Below are 24,551 nucleotides of genomic sequence, written 5' to 3'. Positions count from 1 at the left end.
TGAGAATTAATCTGCAAAGAACTGGAGTGATCCACTGGAGTGACCAATTAGAAAAATAGATATAGTCACAGTCTTAAACCACAGTCTGTGCTGTTTAAAGATTTTGAGCTTACCTATGCATACTAGATCCATAAAACCATACATTCCATAGCAGATTTGAAAAAGGATGTCCTTTCTTTGCCATACTGCATAAGGGCTGAAGGCTGACCATAGAAGCCAAGTCACACTTGCTACTAAGAACAGAGATCCTAGGATTACAGCAACCATCTGCACTTTCTCAACCAGTGTTATAGTAATGCTTTGCCACTAAAAGAGAAACAAAGTTGTATAAGATAAAAATGTTATTTTCTGTGATTGTACATTCAACTCCACTTTTTTCCTGAAATCAGAAATTATTTTAATATTTATACATATCTTCACAGATCTTTACTAATATCCTCAATACTAACATTCTTTTTTCCTATTTCATTTTAGTTAAAGTGAAATTAACAGTTGCTTCTGCATCCCCTCCAGCATCATTATTATCACCATCTAGCTGTGAACTTCAGAAGAGTTAATAGTTTTATCTCTGGTTTGGATGCATAGGGTAAAAAAAAAAAAAAAAAAAGAAAACAAAGATTTAGTCTTAGAAATGGAACTCAGTCTTTCATATTTTTAGGCTAATGAACAGAATAAAAAAATGTTGGGAAAACAATCTTAAGTATGCCTTATGTTAGTGTGACAAGTTCAAGATGATAACTTTCTGTTCCATCCCTCCCCTCTAAAGTCAGAAGCCAGTTTCCATTTTCCTGCTGCTCATTAACGAAGTTCCAGACGTACCATCGGAGTTGTCTTTCTCTGAATAAACCAGTGTTAACAGTACAAAAAGACACCTGCAGCCTAGCGTGGAAGCAAGCCAAAGACTCAGGAGGAGCCCTGAATACAGGTAACACAATCATTTCTTTTCACTGCACCTCAGTTATGTCCGCTTTTCTAGGGAAGGCTGTATCCTTCTTATGTGAGGTGACTGATTTATAGTGTGACAAAATTTAAATATAAAAGAGTATGCTTACTGATTCTGTCTAGATAGGAATAGGAATAGAAATAAAATTCTGTTAAGGAGTCACAAAAGCAAAACACAGCATAAGGAAAGAAGTATTCTAGATTACCCTCAACATATATGGTCTTTCTTGGCCATAACTGTCTGTATTAGTTTGGCAGGCTCTCCAGTCTCACACCATCACCTGTTCCAAAGCTAGTATGCAGACTCTGTAGACTCTCATCTTTCCTGTTCCTAATTTTGCCTAACATGCCTGCTCCCTTCTACAGTTGCTATAGGGAACAGGTGGAGGAAGCTACTTCAGTAAGGCCTTTATGACCTCTTTTCCCACCTGGCAATAATTTTTCCTTTTTCCTCTTACTTTATGAAAGCTTTCTCTTTTTACCAACAGTTGGGTACTGTAATTCAATTTCCTGCTCAAAACATGGTGATTTTTAAGCTCAACCAGGTTGCTCAGGTAACACGTTGAAAACCTCTAAGGATGGTAGACTGTTCAGCCTCTCTGGGCAACCTGCTTCACTTCTTGACTGTCCTCAGGTTGAAAGATATTTTTCTTAAAAAAACAGTCTTATATGCAGTCTGATCCTCTTTTGCTCCAAAATATGCTCTCTTCCATCAAGTACACTGTGAAGAACCTGGGTGAGCAATGAGGTCCTCTGACCTTTCTTCCCTTTCAGCTTTTTCCATTAATTTCTCTACTGTTGCCTAAATTGCACATCTGGTGCTGAGTGCATTCTCTTGTTGCAGCCTTCTGAATATAATAGTATATAAAAAAAAGCTGTATAACAATTTATAAATTGTCTATCTTGAAATACTATCCTTTCATAATGAACTTGTTAAATTCATACTAGCTATTTCATCGAACTTCAGGGTTTGGAATGGGGCTATTCATATTAAATAATACCTTTTTATGGTAAAGCAACTATGGATACTAATTTCATTTGTTAGAATTTTTTATTATAAGGTTAAGGAAAGTCATTAATAAGTGATGTATGACAGAATGGTGTGAGCATCTTATGACTCAGATATTATGTGCTTACAGTATTTAAATGTCAGGGCTGAAATTCATCAAACTCTCTTCAGACCCTATAGGGTTATGTTGACAAAGTTATTTCTCAGCTGAAGCTGCATAGTGTGACTTAGCAGAAAACTGTCAAAATGCAGTTGGTTAGGTATCTATCTTCTGTTATTATCAGCATGAGGCAGACCTGCAAAGAATTTGTTCAGAATGCCTGAAATCAAAGTACATTTACGTGAGATAAAGCTCTAACTGTCACAAAATATTAAACTGTCAAATTCATGGAATCTGGCAATAAATTGAAAAGACTGCAATATCACTGAAATAAACAGAAGATCTTTCACAGTACAATTTCAGCAACGCAGAGGTGCCTAAACTCACTTCAGCTTAATTTTTTTTACTTTTTTTTTAAACTTTGATTGGTCATAACTATTCTGCAAAGACAGCACTGAACAGAAGATAAAATAGTCTGAGTATTTGGGATAAGTAAAGCAGCATGCACTTTAGATATAAAGCCCACCCCTTATTCTGGTGTTGTCTGACAACCAATTTCTATTCCTATCTCCCATTGAAACAGAATCAGCCACTCCTAGGATCTTTTCTGTCTCATGAGAGTTTTTTTTGGTTTTCCCAAACTTTTTCTTTCTAGCAAAGCTTGACCTTAAAAAGTCCTAAGAAACGTAGATATGGATCTTCACTTCTTCCTAGCATCTTCTCAAGAATGTGTTCTGGTTATTTTCCTATTCCCCTGATCAGGTGAATTGTCTGTCCAGAACGCAAGCAATTGAATCTCTCAACTTCAATAAATTAATACCAAAGAGTCAGCATATTAGCATGCTACTAACCAGGAAGGGGAGCCTCCCCAGTTACTGATAAAATACACAAGGGTCCCACATGCTGTAGTTCCTTACTCCTTTGCTTTTAAAAAACAAACAACACAAACCCCAACAAATAAGAACAACCAAGAACCCTAAAACAGGTTTGGCTGTTTTCTTCTATTACCCATCTACTTTGGCCATTGTGGTGTTCACCACCTTTCTTCTACAAAAGAAACTGTAGTCCTTCACCTTCCTGATATTAAGCTCATTAATAACGAAACAATGTAATTTTAGGAAATTTTCCTCCCTGTAAGTTAATCTGTAAATTAAACTAATTGATGAAATCCCACAGTTGACAGAGAAAGAACTGTGTGCATAAGATTCAGGAAGCCCACAGCTTTATGCAAAACTGCTAACTTTCCTCCTACTGCTACGCAGCCTGCCATAAGAATCCAACACTCTAAGAGTGATGAGGTGGGATGGATCGGTAGCAAGCTCTAACATGGGATCAGTTTGGGGACCTTGGTTTCTGTGTATGGCCATCCTTAGTGCTAATGGCAAGAAGACTACGAATATTCCTGATGGCTAATTTACCTCAACCCAATTTTCCTCCTTGTTGCCCACCTCGAATCAGTTTTGATTCAAAACAGTCTGTGACTGCCTCTTGGGAAGTGAAGTTTCCCCCATAACTTTTATTGAGTTTGAGTACAAATTATAGAAAGCTAACAGATGTTACTGAGACAAGCATATTTTTCACATAATGAAAAAGTTGTTCTGTAGTTATGAAGTTATTCACATTTAAATAAGTTTGGAAAGTTCAGTCCTTTACTTAGCTATAGACAGTGTTAGCCATTAGGCAAGAACAGGAACTGCATAGGACTGTATCATTTGGTGGCATCGTATTTCATAACAAGGCTTGTGAAGAGGAACTGGAGTTGTGGTCACACTGTTTTCTTCTACCTGAAGTCTTACCCACAGCATAGCTAATACATGTGAGTATACATTCTGACAGACACCCAGGAACAGAAGACTCTTTTTCTAAGATTCTTTTTATAGTAACAGAAGCCACCTAAACTTTGATTTCTCACAATCGTTTACCTTATTGTATGCCTTGTTACATGTAGTCGTAATCACTTCACCTTTTAATGTAAAATTAATTGCTTACAATAAAGAGGTCACCAAAATAACGCAGTAAAAATTATTCAGTGATAGTTGAGAATTTCCCTTTAGAATTTAACAGACTGAATTATTTAACATTCCAAATTGAATGATCTCATTATGAATGTGTCATAATTTAAATCCATTATTTCCATGAAAGTGTTTCTCATTTTCCTCATATAACTTGTCACAATTCATAACTGCTCGTGATTATAAATTATGACTTCCTAATTTGTTTTTGTCATTTGCTGACTATACATTCTATAATCAGTAACAGTTATTTTAGCTAAGTATTTTGCAAGTTAGAAAAGATCTATACAGCCTTCTAGTGTCAGCTTCTGTAAAGCACATGACCCTAAAAAATAAATATTATGAGAAAGATTACCATTTTTGCTTAAAAACTAGAAATTGAAAGAAAATCTTACTTTGTATCTAGGCAACTATAATAATAATGTAAGCAAATTTTCAGATTCATTAAAAAGAGTCTCATTTAAATTTTTATGAATTTGGATCCCATTGTGTGGGAACACATTTTACTTTAATACACAATGACAATGAAATCTTCCTTTGAAAATAGTTCCTTCATAAACAAAATATAATTCATGCTTCTGATTTTAATGTAATACTGTCTGTTCCTTGAAAACTTCCTACACTTCTACTCCTACTGACACTTCATTACATTTGGCTCTTTTAATCTTTTATTTACCACTGGTCTTCCTTTCATGAATCATTTGGGAGTCTAGTACATTAATGGTAGACTGTATTTCTAATGCTGACCCCAGAAACATTGCTTCTCTTTTCTTCTAACGGCTCTGTCAAGCAGAAATACTGCATAATTTATTATTTTTTGAAGTTGAGACTTCCAGAAGTTGAAAGAAATATATTGCTTTGATGGACTAATTGTTAAATAATAAAGTTAATACAGTAATATGCATGTTCTTGCTAACATAAAGATGGATATAATATTAAAATATCTGTCATCTTTGAGATAAATCAATATTAACCTGGCTTTTTTTTTAATGGTGCCTTGTAAAAGCCCATTGATTATTGTAAAATACATGCAGAAAAGTGATATAAGAAGTCCTGACTGAGACTGTACTTGTACTTAGAGTACATTACATAAAAAATGTCTGCAATGAAAATAGGGGTCTTCCTACATCCTTAAAAAAGAATATCAAATTTCCTTATGGCTCCCTGAACATGTACCAGCTTCAACTGCCCCTTTCTGTAATGCAACAAAACTCCTTAAACCAAAGAGCTGTTGGGGGTTAAACCACTCTGTTCTCTCAGAAACACAGCTTATTATGGACAGTGCTGACTGAAGCCTCTCATTCCCTCTAGTCATTTTTGAATGCATATTTTATATAAAAGTAACTAAAAATAGCTGGCAGTGACCTATTATAACATGATTAACCTGAATATATATCAATTATATGACTTCAAAAGTTTTTGTTGGTTTGCTCTAATTGCTCTGATTGCTACAAACAATCTGTGTACATATGCATGAAACTCTTACAGAAGCAAAAGAACATGATGACTTAGGTCCAACAAACCATTTTTTGAATGTCTGTTCTATACCTTGTTAGTAGTCTGGATTAGATAACTCAGTTTTCTAACATGTTTTGAAATAAGCACACATTGACCACCTGATTTAATATGCAACCTGATTTAATACTGTTAACTAACTGACCAGGCTGGATAGAAAATAGTTGTGAGTACATACACACACAAACACTTGAATTTTTTTTTTTTTGCTATAGTCTTCAGTGTTTATGTCTTTTTATAAAAAAAAAAATAAATCAATGCCATGAAAATTGCAGCTCATTGTTAGTGCTTACCTATTTTGATTACATAGAGTGCCTGTAGTCATAATGACCATTATCTTTTCATATATCGGAGAGCTCATCGGTACAGATAGCTTGGCTTGTAAACAACTTCCCAGTCTGACTGAAAGACTGTACCAGTATTTTACCTGGGACATTCTGAGAGCATAACATTTACTGTGGAGATGCTGTCCATCTGTCCACCACATAGCAATTTAGTTGATAGTTACTGCATCTACACATACAGCAGATGCAGCTCAGATTTCTGAGTGCCCAGAAACCTGGACATCCTGAGCTGCGTACAAAATCTTCACATTCTATTATACTCACCTTTCAAAATATTACTATTAATTAAGCAGAGTAGTTTAATATTTTATCTTACTATTTTTAAAATCATGGTAGAATCAAGATCAATTTTTTTCTTATTCGTGATTTCTGCTTTTCATTAAGAATTGCCTGTCAATCTACCAGGATCAAATTCTGCCCAAAATATATACCACAATATATTTAAAATTCTTGGTGTGTTGTAAAGATGTATTTATGAGAAGTATGTAATGTTAAAGTGAAGGAAATAGAATCATAGAATAGTTAGGGTTGGAAAGGACCTCAAGATCATCTAGTTCCAACCCCCCTGCCATGGACAGGGACACCTCACACTAAACCATCCCACACAAGGCTTCATCCAACCTGGCCTTGAACACCGCCAGGGATGGAGCACTCACAACCTCCCTGGGCAACCCATTCCAGTGTCTCACCACCCTAACAGGAAAGAATTTCCTCCTTATATCCAATCTAAACTTCCCCTGTTTAAGTTTTAACCCGTTACCCCTTGTCCTGTTACTACAGTCCCTGATGAAGAGTCCCTCCCCAGCATCCCTATAGGCCCCCTTCAGGTACTGGAAGGCTGCTATGAGGTCTCCACTCAGCCTTCTCTTCTCCAGACTGAACAGCCCCAACTTCCTCAGCCTGTCTTCATACGGGAGGTGCTCCAGTCCCCTGATCATCCTCGTGGCCCTCCTCTGGACTTGTTCCAGCAGTTCCACGTCCTTTTTATGATGAGGACACCAGAACTGCACACAATACTCCAGGTGAGGTCTCACAAGAGCAGAGTAGAGGGGCAGGATCACCTCCTTCGACCTGCTGGTCACGCTCCTTTTGATGCGGCCCAGGATACGGTTGGCTTTCTTACTCTCAAGTCAGCTTTTAATTCATATGAGACTGTAATCAATTAAGATTAGCTTAGCAGCTTAGTTCTTCAGTATTTTGAACATTTCATGGGCCTGTGTGTATTTCATGAAAACCACTGAATGAAAATCACCACTCTGCAAATAAATAGTGTTCCTACTGTAAAGAAGGAACTGTTCGATTTCTGTTCCAACTTTATTGGAAATACCGAGTTTCACTGCAACATAGCTGTACTCTTGATAGCCTTATCTGAAAATTAAATATGAATGAATGGAGGGAATGAAAGCCTGCCACGGTTGTTGAATTCTCTGCAACTTAAAGATGCTCAAAATTAAACTGAAAAATTAGCTCAGGCATAGATTTTCGTGTTATGGATAGGTCTACATTCCTTAAGAACACTGAGGAAAAAAAACACCCCACATTTATTCTAATTATTCAAAGAACATAAGTCTCATCAAAATTATAAACCAGCTGTGTGAAGGAGATATTAACATTTTTCATGCTGACTTAGGAGGGTATTTTTCTTTGGATACAAACAATATCAAAAGGGTTCTGGGGTTGCTTTTTCCTTCTCTTCTGGGAAAGGTACTGTTTGCAAGTTCTAGCTAAACTGCTGCTGAATACTTTTAACTGAAAAAATTTTGATCATGAAGCTAAAAGACATGTAAAAAATTGCTCAGTATGGAGGTACCGAACAAGCTTCTTTCACACAAATGCCTTAGCCACACCTCAGTATAAAGAGAGATCATCTGTTCTTCATTGTTTCTGTTGATGTCTTCTTGTCTATCTTCTTGTCTATCTTATTGAAAGTATTCGAGTATTAATTCCAGTTCATTTATTGAAATTCACACTTCATCTACTAGCTGGACTTTCTGAATGTGCTGGCTACTCTTTCCAAGTAATTTATAGGAACACTTACATTTCCCATACAATACATAGATGTTCACTGAAACAAAGAGAAAGCAAATTAAATTGATTCCTCTATTCACATCACTATAGGGATGAGCAGGGAGATGATTTTAGTATGCTACAAAGCATCAGGAACTATTTCTGACACTGTTCTCTTTAGTGGGTTCTGGATTCTGAAAAACCCTTCACTGTCCAGTCTTCTTCCTATTGCTATATGGCAATGATGTGTTTCAGCATTGAAGGGTGCAACCTCACAAGAACAACTGAGTACAACTATTGGCCCTTGACCTTTTTGAACAAAAAGTAATTCACAGAATAGGATCAGAATTGTCATGTGAACATCTGGAAAATGCACATGGGGTAAGAGACTGTCCTTATTTCATGTGCTTTGTAAGATCTAAGCTGTAGGAAACTTCAGATCTTGAGGGTAACAAAAAGACTAAAGAAATATATCCTGCATTCAGAGGTAAGGTTATAGCCTTGCCTACTCCCTAAGCAAGACTATGTGTATTTTGTGTGAAGGTTAAAAGGCAGGATGATAAGAATACCAGGGTAACCAAGGTATTATCTACTTGCATGTAAGCATGAAGAAGACAGTCCTGTGTTCTGGCTTGTACAAAATCTGGCAGAGCCTGCTCTGAAAGTCAATTAGAATGTAATTTATTAGATTGGCAAATCAATTAGATTGATTCTGGAATCAATTAAATTAGCAATAAATCTTCACTTGAAGACAATTTGGCCCTAATTTTAAAATCTTAAACTGCGCAAATGAGTATAGTAAATAATATACTGCTTGAAACTTTGCCCTAATGGAAGAATTAACTTATTTATTGACATTGGTTTATATATTGTGCATAATTAAACTTTGTTAGATGTGCAATACATTTATAATTGCAATAATTAATCTCATGTATGCTTAAAATAACAATAATTATTTTAAATATCAAGTTATTAATTGAAAAATAATCAGCAACATTTTAAAAGTAGATTGCCTGGTTTTTCAGGCACTGCTACATAATCACAACTACAAACTAGTAGGTACTGTTGTTCGAATAAGTAATCATTTTTTTTTAATAGTTTGAGGTAGCCACGGTTTTAATCACCCAGTTACTTTTAAGACTCCATTTTTAAGATCTGAAAATATATAAGATGTAGTTCTTAATTACAGAAAGTGGTAATTTACATGCTAAGTATCATCAAATACAATAGCTACGTCTGTAAAAAGAAAATAGTTGCCTTTCCAGTATACACTATACCAGAAACATGATATTTCTCTCTAACTATATTATGAATATGTCTGAAATCCCTTGGAGTAATTACATTAAATTGAAAAATATCAGTGATGCTTTCGAACACTGAAAATACAGTTTTCTGACTTGTTATACTGTGCATCAACATTCATAGCACTGCAAGAAGCAATGGCTATAATATCAAAAACTGTAATATCCATTCTTACCATTGTGTTTGAGCACCACTAAACTATCAATTGTTCTTGGCTTAATGGTACTTATAGGACTTACACATAACCCATGTACCATCTCTTGCAGTACCAACATAAACATAAAAATACCCTCAGTTTCTCTCAAATATAAGCAGCACCTAAAAGACTGAAAGGTAAATACATTCTGTCCGCATGGAAAATACCCTTATCAAAGAACCACTTCCTTGTTTGCATATTGTTTCAAGTTTGTCTATAAACACAGCCACATTTTGTTGTCTCTAGACAACAGTCCTTATGTTCACTAATTACGTACGATGGAGGTATTGGTCTTCTTTTCAGAACAGCAGCCTTGAGATTGCTCTGTCCTATGGTCTACACTTTTTCTAGATTCCTTAACAATATTAACAGTAACAACTGAGCTCTGATTAAACTAGTTTAGAGCACTCTTGGAAAAGCACCCCAGTGGTCCTATAGGATATGTCATGAAACAGATTGTTACCCGCTTGGAAAATTTTTTGCACATAGGCTGCTGATTTTTTTGACCTCTCTGGAATGAAGCAGGCAAGCAGGTCTTCAACTGGCTCTGGTTCTGCCATTGCAGTAAGACAAAAATATCTAATACCCAAAGTTTGTGAGCAACTCATCCTTACAGGGACAATCCCTAATGAAGAAAGCAAGGAATGTTTCTCCATCTCAGATGGAACTCTCACACACTCACTAGACGCTCAGAAGCATCAAGACTGCAAGCTGAGAAAATGCAAAGCCTTTAAGACTAATGACTGCAGACAGAGCTAATGGGATATGTCTCAGCACTATGAAATGGCCAGAATAAGATCTCATGGCTCAAAGCACAGAAAGATATAACTGGCCTGGACAGCTGGTAAGGGGAGGATATAACACTCTTCTTCACATACGTTTGCCAGACCTGGCTGACTATTAGTAACTTATCCAGCATCCAACTCTGAAGTAGAAAATACTCGATATGGCTCAATATGCGATGAAAATACAAGAAAAGAAACCTCAAAAAAACAAACCCAAACCCAGGAAAATGGACAGTATTCTAACAGACACCAGACAGCTTTTGCTACACTGAGCACCATTTCTGCAGTTATTGACCTTAACTCATACAGGATTCTAAGAGAGAAGAGCAACTGGAGGAAGGAAAGCATCATTTCTCCCCAGGAACTGGGAATGGCCATGCTGAAGCAGAAAGGCTGGGTTTTTTTGGTTTTTTTTTTTTTGTGACTATGAAAACAATCCTTGGCAACTTTCCAATAGAAGAACAGCTTTTAGACTGTCACTTTTGAATGCCTGCTCATGGTCTACCGAAGTGAAGCAGCTCAGGCTCTCAGCCAACACATTAACTCAGTCCAGTGGTGAAATTCTCCAGCAGGCCGCTGCACAACACCCTGCAGAGATGCTGAGTGCCACAGACAGACAGTAGGATTGCGGCCTTCAAGCACATACAGAAATATTCAGAAGCAGCTTTGAAAATAAACATGAGATGCAAATTAATCACCCCCTGGAGCAATGAAAATTCCCACATGAATTTCAGTTTATAAATAAAGTTATTTAACTTTTTCAAGTAATTTTCTTGTTAATATCATAAAATGTATTCTACAAAGCCCTCTTCCCCTTTAAGCAGATCTACAGAAAAGATATGGAGGGACTTTATATCAGGGAGTGTAGTGATAGGATGAGGTTTAATGGTTTTAAACTGACAGAGGGTAGATTTATATTAGATATTCGGAAGAAGTTCTTTACTGTGAGGGTAGTGAGGCACTAGAAGACGTTGCCCAGAGAAGCTGTGGCTGCCCCATCCCTGGCAGTGTTCAAGGCCAGGTTGGACAGGGCTTTGAGCAACCTGGTCTAGTGAAAAGTGTTCCTGCCTATGGCAGGGAAGTTGGAACTAGGTGGTCTTTAAGCTCCCTTCCAACCCAAACCTGTCTATGATTCTATGATTCCCCTGAAGTGAATGGAATTAGGCCTTGATTACCAGAAGAAAAAAAGTGAAAAAGACTGTAGCTCCTGACAAAGCAACTCGCTGGACCAAGAATCTTCCTGACTTCTGTCACAAGACTGGAAAAGGAGTAGTCAGCATAGTTACTGAGGACTATGAGAAATAGTCACAGGTTTAATCTCATAGTCAAGGGTCACTTCCTTAGGGATTGATAGGTCAGAGGTAGCAATGGTTCAGTACTTAGATAACATGGCCAATTCATCAGCAAAATTAGGAAAGGGTGAAAAAAAGGGACAGAGTGACACAGGGACGAAGATATGGCTTTTTATTTACACCTCAGATATGCTAATTCCAGCTCAGAGGACATAGCACTGTGGAAATGCTAGATGATTTTTAAGTAAACAGACTTGAATCTTGAACCTCTGAAACCAAATAAGGAAGACAGAAACTTTTTGGAGGTTATCCTGAGGACCTGATGTGTTAGAGATGTACAACGAAGACAGATTCACTTGTGTCATGTGATAAACACCAGGAGTAACTTTAAACTACTGAAACTATGTTCTCCCCTGAAATAGCCCGGGCTAGAAGACTGAAGTCTGTGGATCTTGTAGGTCCTAATTGCTCTGGCTAGGTTCACAGCAATTCTACCAACAAGATCTACAACAGCATGAGGGAAAGGCACAGAAGAAAGATAAGTTTCTAAAATCCCCACAGCCGTAAACTCTACGCAGTGAATGCACAGCAGATTTTCCACGGATTTCTGAACACATTCAAGTACATGGTGACCATATCAACTCTCAGTGGACAAACTCTGAAGTACACACATTTCGCTAGAATAACCATCAGTTTCACGTATTTTCTAGATCTTTTACCCAAGGCTATACAAAGGAAAGGACAGGTTGGAGCAGAAGATTTTGAAATCCCCAAGATGCATTTGATGGTCTCTGTCCTTATGCTGATTAGTGGATGATATTAAGATCTTGCCCTTAGGTTTGATATATATGAGAAGGCATCTGTAATTAATCAAACTTCTATTTGGTGCAAGCATCCAGAAAGCAATGAGATGGTAGGCAATACTCTGTAAATGCTGCCTGAGGAGGAAGTGACCCTCTTTATTAAGTCTCAGGAGGATTCGAGGTCATAATTTTACATTTAAATACAGGCAAAGTGTCTTTTTTGGAAGGTGACATCGAATGATTGGAGTTTCCGATGATTCCTGTGGTCACTAAAGGAGGAGGCTATGTGGAGGAAAATGTTGCAAATGCAGGAAAAGGCTGTAAGTGTGTTATTTTGACGTGAACCAGTGAGCTCACATCAGCTGTTATGCTGATTCCTTCAAGTAAAATATGTGATACTGCTTTCCTGCTATGAAATAGCAGCCCTGAAATTGAGATGCAGAATTTAGTCATCCAAGGAGGAACACAAAGTGCTGGAAGTAATCACAAGTAGGTATATTGTAAATTGCAAATTGCTCAGATAATAGCAATGAAAGATACATAAAGCATTCCATTAAGAAGTAGAATCTTTGTTTGTTCTTGCCTGGTGAGCAGAGAGAGCTTCCTTAGCCTGAGAGAAGGCATACTGAAGTTTACTCCCATTTTCTCCAGATACATTTTCCTGGGTGCTAATTTTATGGAATTTGCCTTTTTCACTACTGTCCTTGTAGTGCTCGGAATAATCTTCTTTCCGTGTTAGCAAGTAACAAAATACATATGAAGCTCTCAAGTATTTAATCTTGATAGTAAAGTTTGTGATTTTATGAAACTCCTAAGGAATTATTTATTTATTATATCTGTTCTTTGGGCATAAAAGACATGAAAATGAACCTTAGCTCAGGAAATAGCCTCCATCCAGTAATATAGTTTGTGTGGGTATCAGTACAGTGTATTCCCGCACTGGGAATATGCTTGTCACAGATATGGCAAAGTTTAATGCTCCCCTGGAGGGGAGACACTGCCAGAAAAATATGCAAAAATTGGGGGTTGAAGGGAAAATAAGAGGAAAGTAAACAGCATGTGGCTAAATCTGGAATACTCATTCTCCATCAGCTTCACTGAAATGTAAACAAAAGTAGCCAGAAAAAAAGAAATTTAGAAATAAAGAAAATGAAAAAATAAAAAAAAATGCAAAAAGAAATAAAGAAAAGAAATAAATTTATTAAATAAATAAAAACAAAAAGCAAAGAACCCTGCGAGAAAAGAGTCACACAAGCAAAACTCACAACACAGGTGCTCTGACTCAGACCAGTTCCTCAAAAGAACTGAGGTCACATTGTTCTTTCACTGTTGCAGTGTTAGCAGGAAAGAAGATGAGGCTGTCCGCTGTCCACTGCCCACTTCTGAAGCAATGAGTTTTCAGTCTGAACACCAAACATCCAATTTGAACACATTTGTGGGACAAAAAAAATAAATTAACAAATCTAAGTGCAATAGATGCAAAAGCTGTCTCCCCAGCTGAAGAATTTAAGAAAGAAGTTAGCATAGCTACCAGTCATTTGGATGAAGCACTGAAATGCAAACTGACCAACATTCAAGACCAAGAAGCATTAAAAGGAATTTTTTAAATGAATTTGATAAAACTTTTCTTTGACAAATTTTAGTTGTGGAAAAAACTGCAGTGGCACTTCACAGCACAGACAAGAAGAGAACTGGAAGAGAACTCAGGAGGTTATAGTGCTCAAGGCAGGCTACTTGCACTGCCAAATAAGCATGAGCTAAGGAATCATAGACATGAGGTATAAAAGCAGCACACTATCACTTATTAGCTAGTTTTCACACTAAGAGACAGAAGCAGCATGCTGAAACAACCAGTACTTGGTTCACTAATCTCTGTTGATAGTAATTAAGGACCCAAATAATCAGGATTCTGGATGTAGGATAAAAAGACGAAAATTTGCATTTGAAAACTCACAAATCTTTCATCACTAAGTAAATTTCATCAATTTTAGGCTAGAAGATGAAGCTATAGGAAAAATACCCAATCAGACAAAAAATGACAGAAAACAGTAACTCAAAGGCTCCTGAATGCAGGTCCCATACCATATCTTAAGCCTTGCATTGTTTACTTAGATATCCTAAGCAGTTTTGTTTACTTAAAGATCCTAAGCACTTAAAATGGCAGTAACTCTGTACATGTAGCAATCTAGATTCCCATTCACAATGCCTTTTAATTTTGGAAGTATTTTTCCAATTCAATCTGTTGTAAGTACATAATTTATGCTTATAATTTCAGTAATAACTGTTATTCAAGATATTTCCTCTGAAAAACAACCTTCCACCATGTCTCCTGTTAACGAATTTTCCCCATGAAAATCTCGGTCTCAAAGAATCCACCTTTTTCATTGAAGTAGTTATGCCGCTATTAAATACACCAAGATAATAACACTTTTTAAATCTATATCTGTATCTCTGTCTATATATCTATATATAGATATATCTATATAGATATATCTATATCATATATCTCTATCTATCTATACCTGAATCTATCTATCTTACCACTAGATCAGGATGGCACTTGTAGTTAAGGCTTTATTTCAAAGTACCATTCACAGTTTACATTGCACTAACTGTTGCTTCACACCATTCAAGCAGTCAAACTGCTGTATGCACAATTCACACATTTCCCAAAATAAAGCAAGAAAACAATTGTTTTTTTAATATGCTACAGGAAATAAAAGTGGAACATATGAGGGGCACACACCCACATACCTTTAATGCTCTTTGTGTTTTTAACATGCTCTGGTTTATTTATTTTTTGTAGGTGCTTGACTACCTTGGTATAAAACAAAACTACCTAAGAGAATGCAAGAGAACTAGTTTAAAAAGTCTACCCACATGTTAGTACAAAACTCTTCTCTATGATTTAATCAGCATTTCTTTGCCTAATCTATTTTCTACAGATATTCCCCTATCTTAGTGAGCACCAGAGTGGCTTGTCTATCTCCCTGCAGGGTAGAGCTGATGCTCTGACAAGAATAACAGATTTCCTGAGTTCTGCTAGTTGAGATGCCAACTTTGACCAAATGTTCCATCTAGCAAAGCGGGAAGACACAGAGAATCAGGAAAGCAGATCTCAGGTGTTTGCTGGTGGCACTCCAATCGTAGCAGAATCACAAATATTAACTACACCTTCTAGATCACTGCTTCAATCTTCATCCATTCCAATCAGCCAGAAAGCATAGTTTTTGCCATACGATGTTAAAATCTTAACAAGACTAGGAATAAGCAAATTTCTGAACTGAATCATAGCTTTCAAACAGGTGGTTTCAAAGTTTTGGCAGTTCTGACCTAAATCTCCCCCCTAGCCCCTTACCACTCTCAGTTCTTTCATAGGACTCTCTAAAGCAAAATCAGACTTCTTCCCCTTTTGAGCTTCTGTTTTCTGTGCACTTAATCCCTTTCTACTTCATCCTTCCAGTTTCAGTTCTTTACTCTCTTTAGTCTCCTACGTTCCTTCCTGATGCTTCAGCTCCCATGTTGATGACCACTTTGATATCTTAGAAGAATATCGTCTGTCTTCATTAGACTCACAAGTATGTTCCAGTGTCAACAGCATAGATATAGTTGTATTACTTCTCACACTCTTTCCTTTCTAAACATCTAGTTTTAGCTACTTCTAGAGAGAAGATACTAAAGTAGATAGACCTTTCGATCTGATACACTGAGTGGTTTCAGTGACATGCACTAGGTAGATGCTGGTGATTATGGTCAACAGCCATTCATTGCTTTGATTAGCTTTTTACACGTCTATTTCTAGTCTTTTGTTATTAGTTCTTCTTATCCCTACCCAACTGTCACTGTGATATCAATGTGATAGAACCACTTCATTTGTTCATATATTATTATTTCATGATTTTGAGATCATTGGTACTGATGATTCTTCTTATCCCATTCCCTCTTAGCTGTCATTGGTTAGCAAGTCTCTCCATCCTTCTAAAGCTTGTACAATTTTGTTCCTCCTTTCCACTGTAATGTCCATCTTGCACTCCTTCAGTTCTGTATGCTAACAAACACGTTTTTGTTTCTAGGATGCTGGAAATGCACTAGTGGCCTGTTCACTTGCTCCATGATGAATTTGTTCCCTCCTCTGAATGGCTAACCACATGTTTTTCGCAAGCTCAGTTAACTTCTGTCTCCACACCTTTTTGCTGTCTTTATTTTCCAACTCTCTACTCCTTTTACCCCTGTGTCTGTGCATTAATTACAAGAAAACAGAGGAAACATAATACAACATGAGATTCATTACACCTTAGCGTTTTCCCTCTGGTGATTTCTATTTTGCATTTCTGTCCTTTCCCTCAGTGGTGAAACTTTTACTGTCCTCTCTTTTTCTATAATTGCTCTACTTTGCATCAGTGACATGATTCTGTCCTTCCTCCTGACCCACTCACACCAATTCTCTGTCAGTTTTTCATTTACCTTCAGTTCTTTCACAGAAAGTACACAGGAAATATATTTTGCCTTTCCCACCATAGAAAAAACCCACAAATTTGACACCATTGGCCTCTCCAACAGTCCTGATGGTCTTTATTTCTAAACTCATTAAATATGTTACTTAGAACTGACTGTAAACACCATTACTTCATGTCACTGAAATCATTAGAGTGTTTCAAATCAAAAGGTCTATCTACTCTCGTAACTTCTCCTTAGAAGTAGCCAAAAGTAGGTGCTTAGAAAAGAAAGAGTGTGAGAAGTACAATGACTATATCTATGCTGATGACTGACAGACCTACTTTTCTGTTTCAGGATTCTCTCTACTCTCAAAACTAAAATATTTGTCTGTTTCTACCACCTTTTGTACAAATCTTACCATACATTTAAGTTCATTAAAATCTCCAGGATCTTCACAGCCCAGCTTTCCTCAAGTAGTATGGATTTGTCCTTCAACCCATGAGGATTCTATAACCCATTAAATTTAAATATCTTTTTAGATCTTCCTGTTCACAGTATTTCTAAAGCTTGCAGGTGCTTTCTGTATAGCACATCTAAGACTATTCATATACGAAAAATTAATTTTTCATCATCTCTTTCATCTTATATCTGTATTATTGCCACACAGCTTTTAAGCTCATGACAAATGCAATTTCCTCCATGACTACAAGACTGCTTGAAATACGACTTTTTTTTTTAGTCCACTACTTTGACTATGTTAATGCCCTTCTTTCTCCGCTGTGTCGGTTCGTCTCTTCCCAATCACGTCAAATAAAACAGACTTGACTTGATTTTTTAAGTCCTTCCAGGCTTTCAATGACATTAATTACCTTCTAATGGCTACTCAGACATTGACTCTCATCTCTATTCTGTTCATTATAATTATCTCAGCCAAGTATTTAATTTTCTAACAGCCCTTCTATGTTGTCTTCGCATTCAAAGGGTGCCTGCAAAGATTCATTATTTTCTTTTCAAGAGGCATTTTAAAACTCACCCCATTTGAGATGCCAAAATCTCAGTGACTGATAGTTAAAAATGGTTAGTGTACAGAGATCACTGGTTTCATAAACCCCCATAGACTTGTCCCTTATCTCTTGTTCAAACTTCTCTGTATATCGTCCAAGACTGGGACAAACCTTTTTCTTTGTGTGCACTGACATGCTGAATAGCACAATGTATCCTCCTTGATCTTCATTACAGTAACACCAACAATGTTAATAGATTGTTGTTAGTACATAGTGTAGTTTTAAAAGCTCTGTTGGAGATTTGAGCCTTCTCCCTTTCTCCTTTTTAGGAGAAAAGTAAAATGCTTACAAAAAGTAAATGCTTTCATCCAGCTGAGCATCGTCATTAGCAGTAACTTTTACTAAACATTTGATACATATTTTTTCTGTCCACTGGCCTCCATACTGAAGTATCTTAAGAACTTTTTACTTTTCAATATAACACACATACATGTGTATGGAATCTGCTACAGAACCTCCAGCTCATGCTTAGCTAATTGATGCCAGTGAGATTACTCAGACGAGTGAGGACTACTCACATTAACAACACTTGAAAAAATTGAACCTGCAATTCACAAAACTGTTGAACAGAGTATTTTTTATGCTGAATATCTCAAATGTTAGTAACACAATTTGGACCAATGAAAACCACTGAACTCATGAGCCACATTCCACCTCCAGTAACTACATACTTGCTTAAGTAACGATATTAAGAACAACCTTAATTTTTTGTCTGTATTAAGAAATCAGACTTAACAATGAAGTATTTACCCTTTTGAATAACTGGTCTGTGATTTTTTTCTGATGTCAGAGAAGGTGCTGAACTGTCGTGAAATTAGCTTTTAAATTAGCATACCAACCTACTGTATTGCTTTTGGAATAGGTCCAGCTTACTTGAAGTACCAGAAAATAATGGTTTAATGAACAGAAGCACAGGGCATATTAAACATCTAACATATTACTATTTTATGATAGACTAGAGTAACAGTCTAAAAAAGGTTATTCTTTAAGTATCTTTATTGCTTACTTTTATAGAAATGATGGGGTTTAGCACCAAAGTAAATTTTTTTAACCTTTGCATAACTATATCCCACTTTCAAACATTATTTCTTAATCTTACAAAAGAATTGACATTCTTCAATATACATTCATGCAAGCCTAGTGAACTGATTTGTTAATAGCTTAATAATTAAATATAACCAATAAAAATAAAGCAATTGGTTTATATTTCCTTTGAGAAGGAAATCTGTACAAATTATAAAGCTTAACCAATATAAAAAATATTTCTGCTTGTGCTTTCTTTCTTCTTGTCAATTTAAAATGTAATTCTAAGTGGATTTCCTTTCAAAGTCAGACATGCTTATGAAGACAAGCTAAGAAAGTTGGGGCTGTTCAGCCTGGAGAACAGAAGGCTGCATGGAGACCTCATAGCAGCCTTCCAGTATCTGAAGGGGGCCTATAGGGATGCTGGGGAGGGACTCTTCATTAGGGACTGTTGTGATAGGACAAAGGGAAGGGGTTAAAACTTAAACAGGGGAAGTGTAAGTTAGATATAAGAAGTTCTTTGCAGTAAACGTGGAGAGGCACTGGAACAGGTTGCCCAGGGAAGTTGTGAATGCTCCATCCCTGGCAGTGTTCAAGGCCAGGCTGGATGGAGTCTTGGGTGGGATGGTTTAGTGTGAGGTGTCCCTGCCCATGGCAGGGGAGTTGGAACTTGATCTTAAGGTCCTTTCCAACCCTAACTATTCTATCATTCTGTGACTTTAAAATTTTCCCCTCCTCTTTAAGTTGTTTAAAGGAAAATTTCCAAAACTCCCTGCCCAAAGCAGTATTTGTTCCATCTCCCCTCACTATAGCTCAGGGGAGAGGGTTTCTAGTTATTAATATAATCTTGCCTATTATTGGATCAAATTCCACCTTGCCAAGAGGAGAAAGTCCAGCAACGTGAACATGTGCTTTCATTAATGGGGTAGTGCAAGGTTAAATAAATATTTCTGATGTGATCCTGAGAGGGACACTGAAAAATATTTAAACCTGCATTTCTCTGTGAAACACCATATCAAACCTCATCACTTGTTTGTGTGCTCACCTACCACTGTTAGCCCATTGGTTTATTTGTTATTTTTTCCTGTGCTAAAAGTCTATGTGTTTCCAGGATTGGATTCTTAAAAGTGATAAGTAGTAGCTGATGAAATATACAAAGTGACACTGAAAAAATTTCTATTGGAATAATCACTTACCATAGTAAATTTTGTTCCTTGAATGTACTGCCTCCAAAGAGGCCCCCTTTGGGATTACTTTCCCTGCCATGAAGCAACAGAAACCATAAAAAATGTTAGATATTAAATGGAATATTCGCATTTATTCCAGTGTTCTGGAAGAAAACATAGAAAAATCTCCTACTTCTTAACTCCCTACACACTGTTACATTCCATAAATACTGGAGGTAAAAACGAACCTGAGGAGCTGGTGTAAATCTGCATAGACAATTCACTGAGTAAAAGTCACTTCGGTAAACAGCATCCTTTTTCCCTCTTATGACACTGCCTACACAGATCTAATAAGTTAAAGACTGGTAGAGACAATCCTAAGAACATGCACTGGGGCAGACTATTATTAGTCATAGAAGACTGGCCTACTACTGTCCAAACTTTGTCTCTAACGTAATGCAGGAAGTCTTGCTTGTTTGTGAACTTTAAGTACATTAACTACCTCAGTAAAGATGTGGTAAACTACTACTATATTGAAATGGTCTAGCTTTTAGATTTTATCAAATCTGAACAAAAAGTAACCTTAGAAAAACTTGCATAGTCAAGCAAATGCTTCAGAACTTGTCCAAAAGTTTAAAAAGAAGACGGCTCTTAAAAATCGCCAGTACTACTATACTCAAGAATATGAGAGAGGAGTGAGGGCATTTTAGGACTGATCACCCTCATAAAAATACACAAATGACTGCAGTTTTGAGCCTTCCTTTTAGATTTTGGAACTACAAGAGGAATATTCAGCGTAGGAGAACAAGAAAGGTATCACTGCATCTATCCAAAGAGATGTGTGGCCTTTTGGGTGTCAGGAGTTGACCAGAGAAATTTATGTCAAACTTATTGAGTATGCAACTCCTTTAAATCTTTTCTTTTTAATGATATTTTGTCAAGAATAAAAAAGGACAGACTTGAATAATTTACATTAAAAATGAAAGAGTTAAGAATAAATCAAGTATTTTTTAAGCTAACAAAGAAGAAACATGAATCTAGTCCCATCCTATCCTGTGTATCTGCCCTCCCCAACCCATAACAAAATAGTGCCATAACTCATGAAGAGAATGGCATTTAACTTTTGGCTCTTCGGTTTCTTTCTTCTTCAGTCATAGCTTGGCTGAACATTGTTGTCTACTCTGTCGCTAACTGACACTTTCTTCTTTGCTTCTGTTTTCCACAGAAATTGAATTCAAACTGGGGCTTGATTCTGTTCTCCACAGATAGGTAGGTGTCTAGTGCCATTTTGGATGTCTTTTAATATCCCACTTAGCCTCCAGATGTTCCAGAGTCTCTCATAAGTTGTGCCATATCTGTTGTCTTGTATGGGTATTTTGGCTACGTTGGGACATCTCAGATAGTATTAGATGCCTCTTTGCAGGCAACTGTGTCATATCTTTGCAGTCAAACAACTATTTTCAGAAACTACCACTGCAAACTGTTGCTAGTATAGCCTCTGCTAAGAAAAGGATGAGATTGCTGTGGATGCACAGGAAAAAAAAAAGATTTTTAAAGGGTTAAAAAAAGGAAAAGCCAAAAGGATCAAACAGAATCCCATGCTAAATCACCAGATAAAGTTCATGTAGAAGCAGAATCTACCACCTTTATTTTCTGGAGAGTTCCACAAATCTATTACTTTTTTTACATCATAAAGGTCCTATCTAGGAAAGCTCATTAAAAGGTTTGCTTTGTGGATTCATAAAGAAAAACCTTCAAGTCACAACTGTCTTCAGAAGTACTTGTACCTAATCTGAAGAGCTGTAAGCAAATACTACAGACATCCTCTATACCCAGGGAATGCTTATCACGTTCACACAACTGCCATTACCATCCAAGCATGTCTTTTCTATAAAACTCCAATCAAACTCAGGCACAGAAAAATGACCCGATTGCTCTTGCCTTCGAGAGCTCCATCATCTCTGAGCTCACAGAATCAAAACTAAAAACAGATACAATTATCTTACTAATGTGTTCCTCAGATGTTATGAAATACAATTTCTGGGATCCAATTTTAAGCCTCTAAAGAATTTTAATATGCAAAGTGGTATTAAGGCTTCCCTAACTTCCCTTTCTGCTGAAGCTTTGAGTTTCCCCTCCCCTCTCCCCAGACATGCTACCACTATAATATTCTAACTTCCAGCTGCATATTGTGATGGTGTTAAAAGGGAGATCTGGAAAATGCTACTGCACATTTCAGCTTCTGAAACAGCTGTTGGTGGACAAAACTTAACGAACATTCTGCTACTCTGGATCATGCCAAGACTGAAAAGTCAACTCCTTTTATTTTTTTACAGTATATGAATGCACAGGCAACAGTTTTCCTTGCCTCTCTCCTCTGCACCCCAAGCTGGAACGAATGAATGAAATCAACCTCTGACTGAGTCTTTAGCAAACTGTAAAGACATGTTTAAAGTTTAGAAAGTGAATCAGGGAGATTCAAGTTGTTCTGTCATGTCTCAGTATGACTTATCTAATTACAGAATTTCACAGCCTCTTAAGACCACTTCTGTGGCAAGCCAAATGCTAGAATAACGTAACAATCAAATGACTGCACATTTTAATATGTCTTAACATACTAAAATAATCTTAACAATTAGCTTCAAGTGGGTGCTGGTGTATATTCCAAAAACCTTGAAATAAACATAGGAATCATTTTGATTTTAAAAATAACTGGAAAAACATATTTTTAAAAGAAAAACCAACCAAACAAAAAAATGCAAACAAAAAACCAAATTACCTGGCAAGGCTTTTTCATTTTAATTGCTATAACATGGTATCTGTAACAGCAGAGTTCACAAGTCCATGATCCTCTTTCACTTATCCACTTTAACAGGCAAAGCTGATGTGTGTATCGTACTGACCCATCACAGCGGCAAGGATTTAACAATTCGCCCTGAAAAGGCAACACAGAAACATTAATTTTAAAGGAATCTTTTCTATGCAGGTATACTCACTACCAAAATTTTTACTGGTTTATAGCAATGAACTGGTCTCAATTTCAATATGTGAAAAAGCATGTATTTTTGGCTACAAAAAACGGTCACAAATTAAACTGTCTTAAAACTATCCAGGTGCTTCTAATGAGACAAAGCCAGATAACTGTCTATGCATGTCTACATGCAAAGGTGAAGTGCAAGATTACTGTGCATCAAGCAACAGAAGCATTAGCCCTTTCAGATACCTCAGATAGTACCCAAAGTGGTTATGCATTTCTCCAACAGTTGTTTGCAGTCATCATAAGGAAAGAAATGGGTGACATCACAGAGAACCCTGCTCTTGGAGCAGGGCTCTGTGCTGTACAGACAGACAGCCTCAAATGATGTAACTGAACACTTCCCCCAGCAGTGCACCTATTTCTAGATTATACAGATCAGCTATTCTGTTCTTTCCTTGAAAAGATTTTGCTTAGCTCAACTACAAGACAAACTATAAAGCGCTAGTTACGGAATCATCACTGATATTGTGTCTTGTCTGTACTGAAGAAGATACTTGGAAGTCTTCTAGACATTACCTGTAAGCTAACACTCTCATTTTAAATTCTAACAGAAACCTGAGAGATTCGTACTGTTCAAAGTCCCTGAGGGGAGATCCAGCGAGCGCGACGGCACGAAGATGCAGTGTGCAAGCCATTCATCGCAATCTCTGAATTCTCCCAAAGCTCTGCGCCGACTCAGAATTGCCCCAGGCGTTTGCCACAGCTGAGGCTGCCTGCCCGTTCGGCCGCCGACACAGCAGAGGGCTGCTCCTGCAGGGCATGTCTGCAGGGGGCTCTCCCCGGGGGGCAGGCAGCGGCTCTCGGCCTCTCGGGCAGCGGGGCGAGGGCCGGGCTGGAGGCGCCGAGCCCTGTCCGTGGTGCTGATCGCTGCCCGCCGCCTCCGGGAGCAGCGGGCGCTGGTGAGAGGGGTCGGTGCGTCCGCCCTGCGCCCGCCCGCCTGCCCGGCTCTCCTCACCTGCTCGGGGCCCTGGAAGCAGATCTTGCAGATGGGGCCGGCCCCGCCGGGGTGGCTGCCGCTGCCGCTCTCGCTGCTGCACACCGAGCGGGTCTCGGGCTTGTCGCCGCCGGCGGCCCCCGCCTCCGAGCCGCCCCTCCGGCCTTCCCCGGTGCTGGGGCCACCTCTCTCTCCCTCCTCCGGGGTGTCCCCGCTCGCCTCCCCTGCTCCGGCCGGCAGTTCCAGAGGGGCCCCGGGGTCTCGCTGCCGCTCTGCGGGAGGGAGGACGACGCTCCCCCCGGCGCAGCTCATGGCCCGGGGCACCCGCTCACCCGGGGCGGGGACGGCCCAAAGCGACGGATGGCGGCGGGGCGGGGTGGCGATGTATGGGAAGAGAGTGTCTGGGGCGCCCTTCGCGCTGCCGGGGGCCGGGAAGGTGACCCGGCTGGCGGAGCGCGGCGGAGGGAGGCGGCGGGCGGCCAGAGCCGCCCCGGCGGCGTGTGCGTGTGAGTGATCGTGAGTGCGGGGCTGCAGGGGGGTGTGCGGGGGGGAGAAGGGGGGCCGGGCCCGCCCGTGTGTCTGG

The 24,551-nt window shown here is 38.2% G+C and overlaps 1 protein-coding gene across 1 annotated transcript in view; it reads right to left on the bottom strand.

Annotated features, from left to right (window-relative positions):
- The window catches only part of MARCHF11 (membrane associated ring-CH-type finger 11), a 32,990-nt gene extending 8,710 nt beyond the window's left edge, over window positions 1-24,280 (bottom strand). Inside the window, exons 1-3 of the mRNA XM_065669301.1 lie at window positions 23,990-24,280; window positions 22,777-22,932; window positions 114-306 (exon numbers count right to left, since the gene is read on the bottom strand). Coding sequence (XP_065525373.1) covers window positions 114-306; window positions 22,777-22,932; window positions 23,990-24,280 — 640 coding nt within the window. The remainder of the gene's footprint in view (window positions 1-113; window positions 307-22,776; window positions 22,933-23,989) is intronic.
- Window positions 24,281-24,551: the final 271 nt, after the last annotated feature.

The sequence above is a fragment of the Lathamus discolor genome, chromosome 2, assembly GCF_037157495.1.
Source record: "Lathamus discolor isolate bLatDis1 chromosome 2, bLatDis1.hap1, whole genome shotgun sequence".
Classification (NCBI taxonomy): Eukaryota; Metazoa; Chordata; class Aves; order Psittaciformes; family Psittacidae; genus Lathamus; species Lathamus discolor.
Note: the sequence above shows the minus strand (reverse complement) of the source record. Positions and strands in the feature narration are given on the sequence as shown.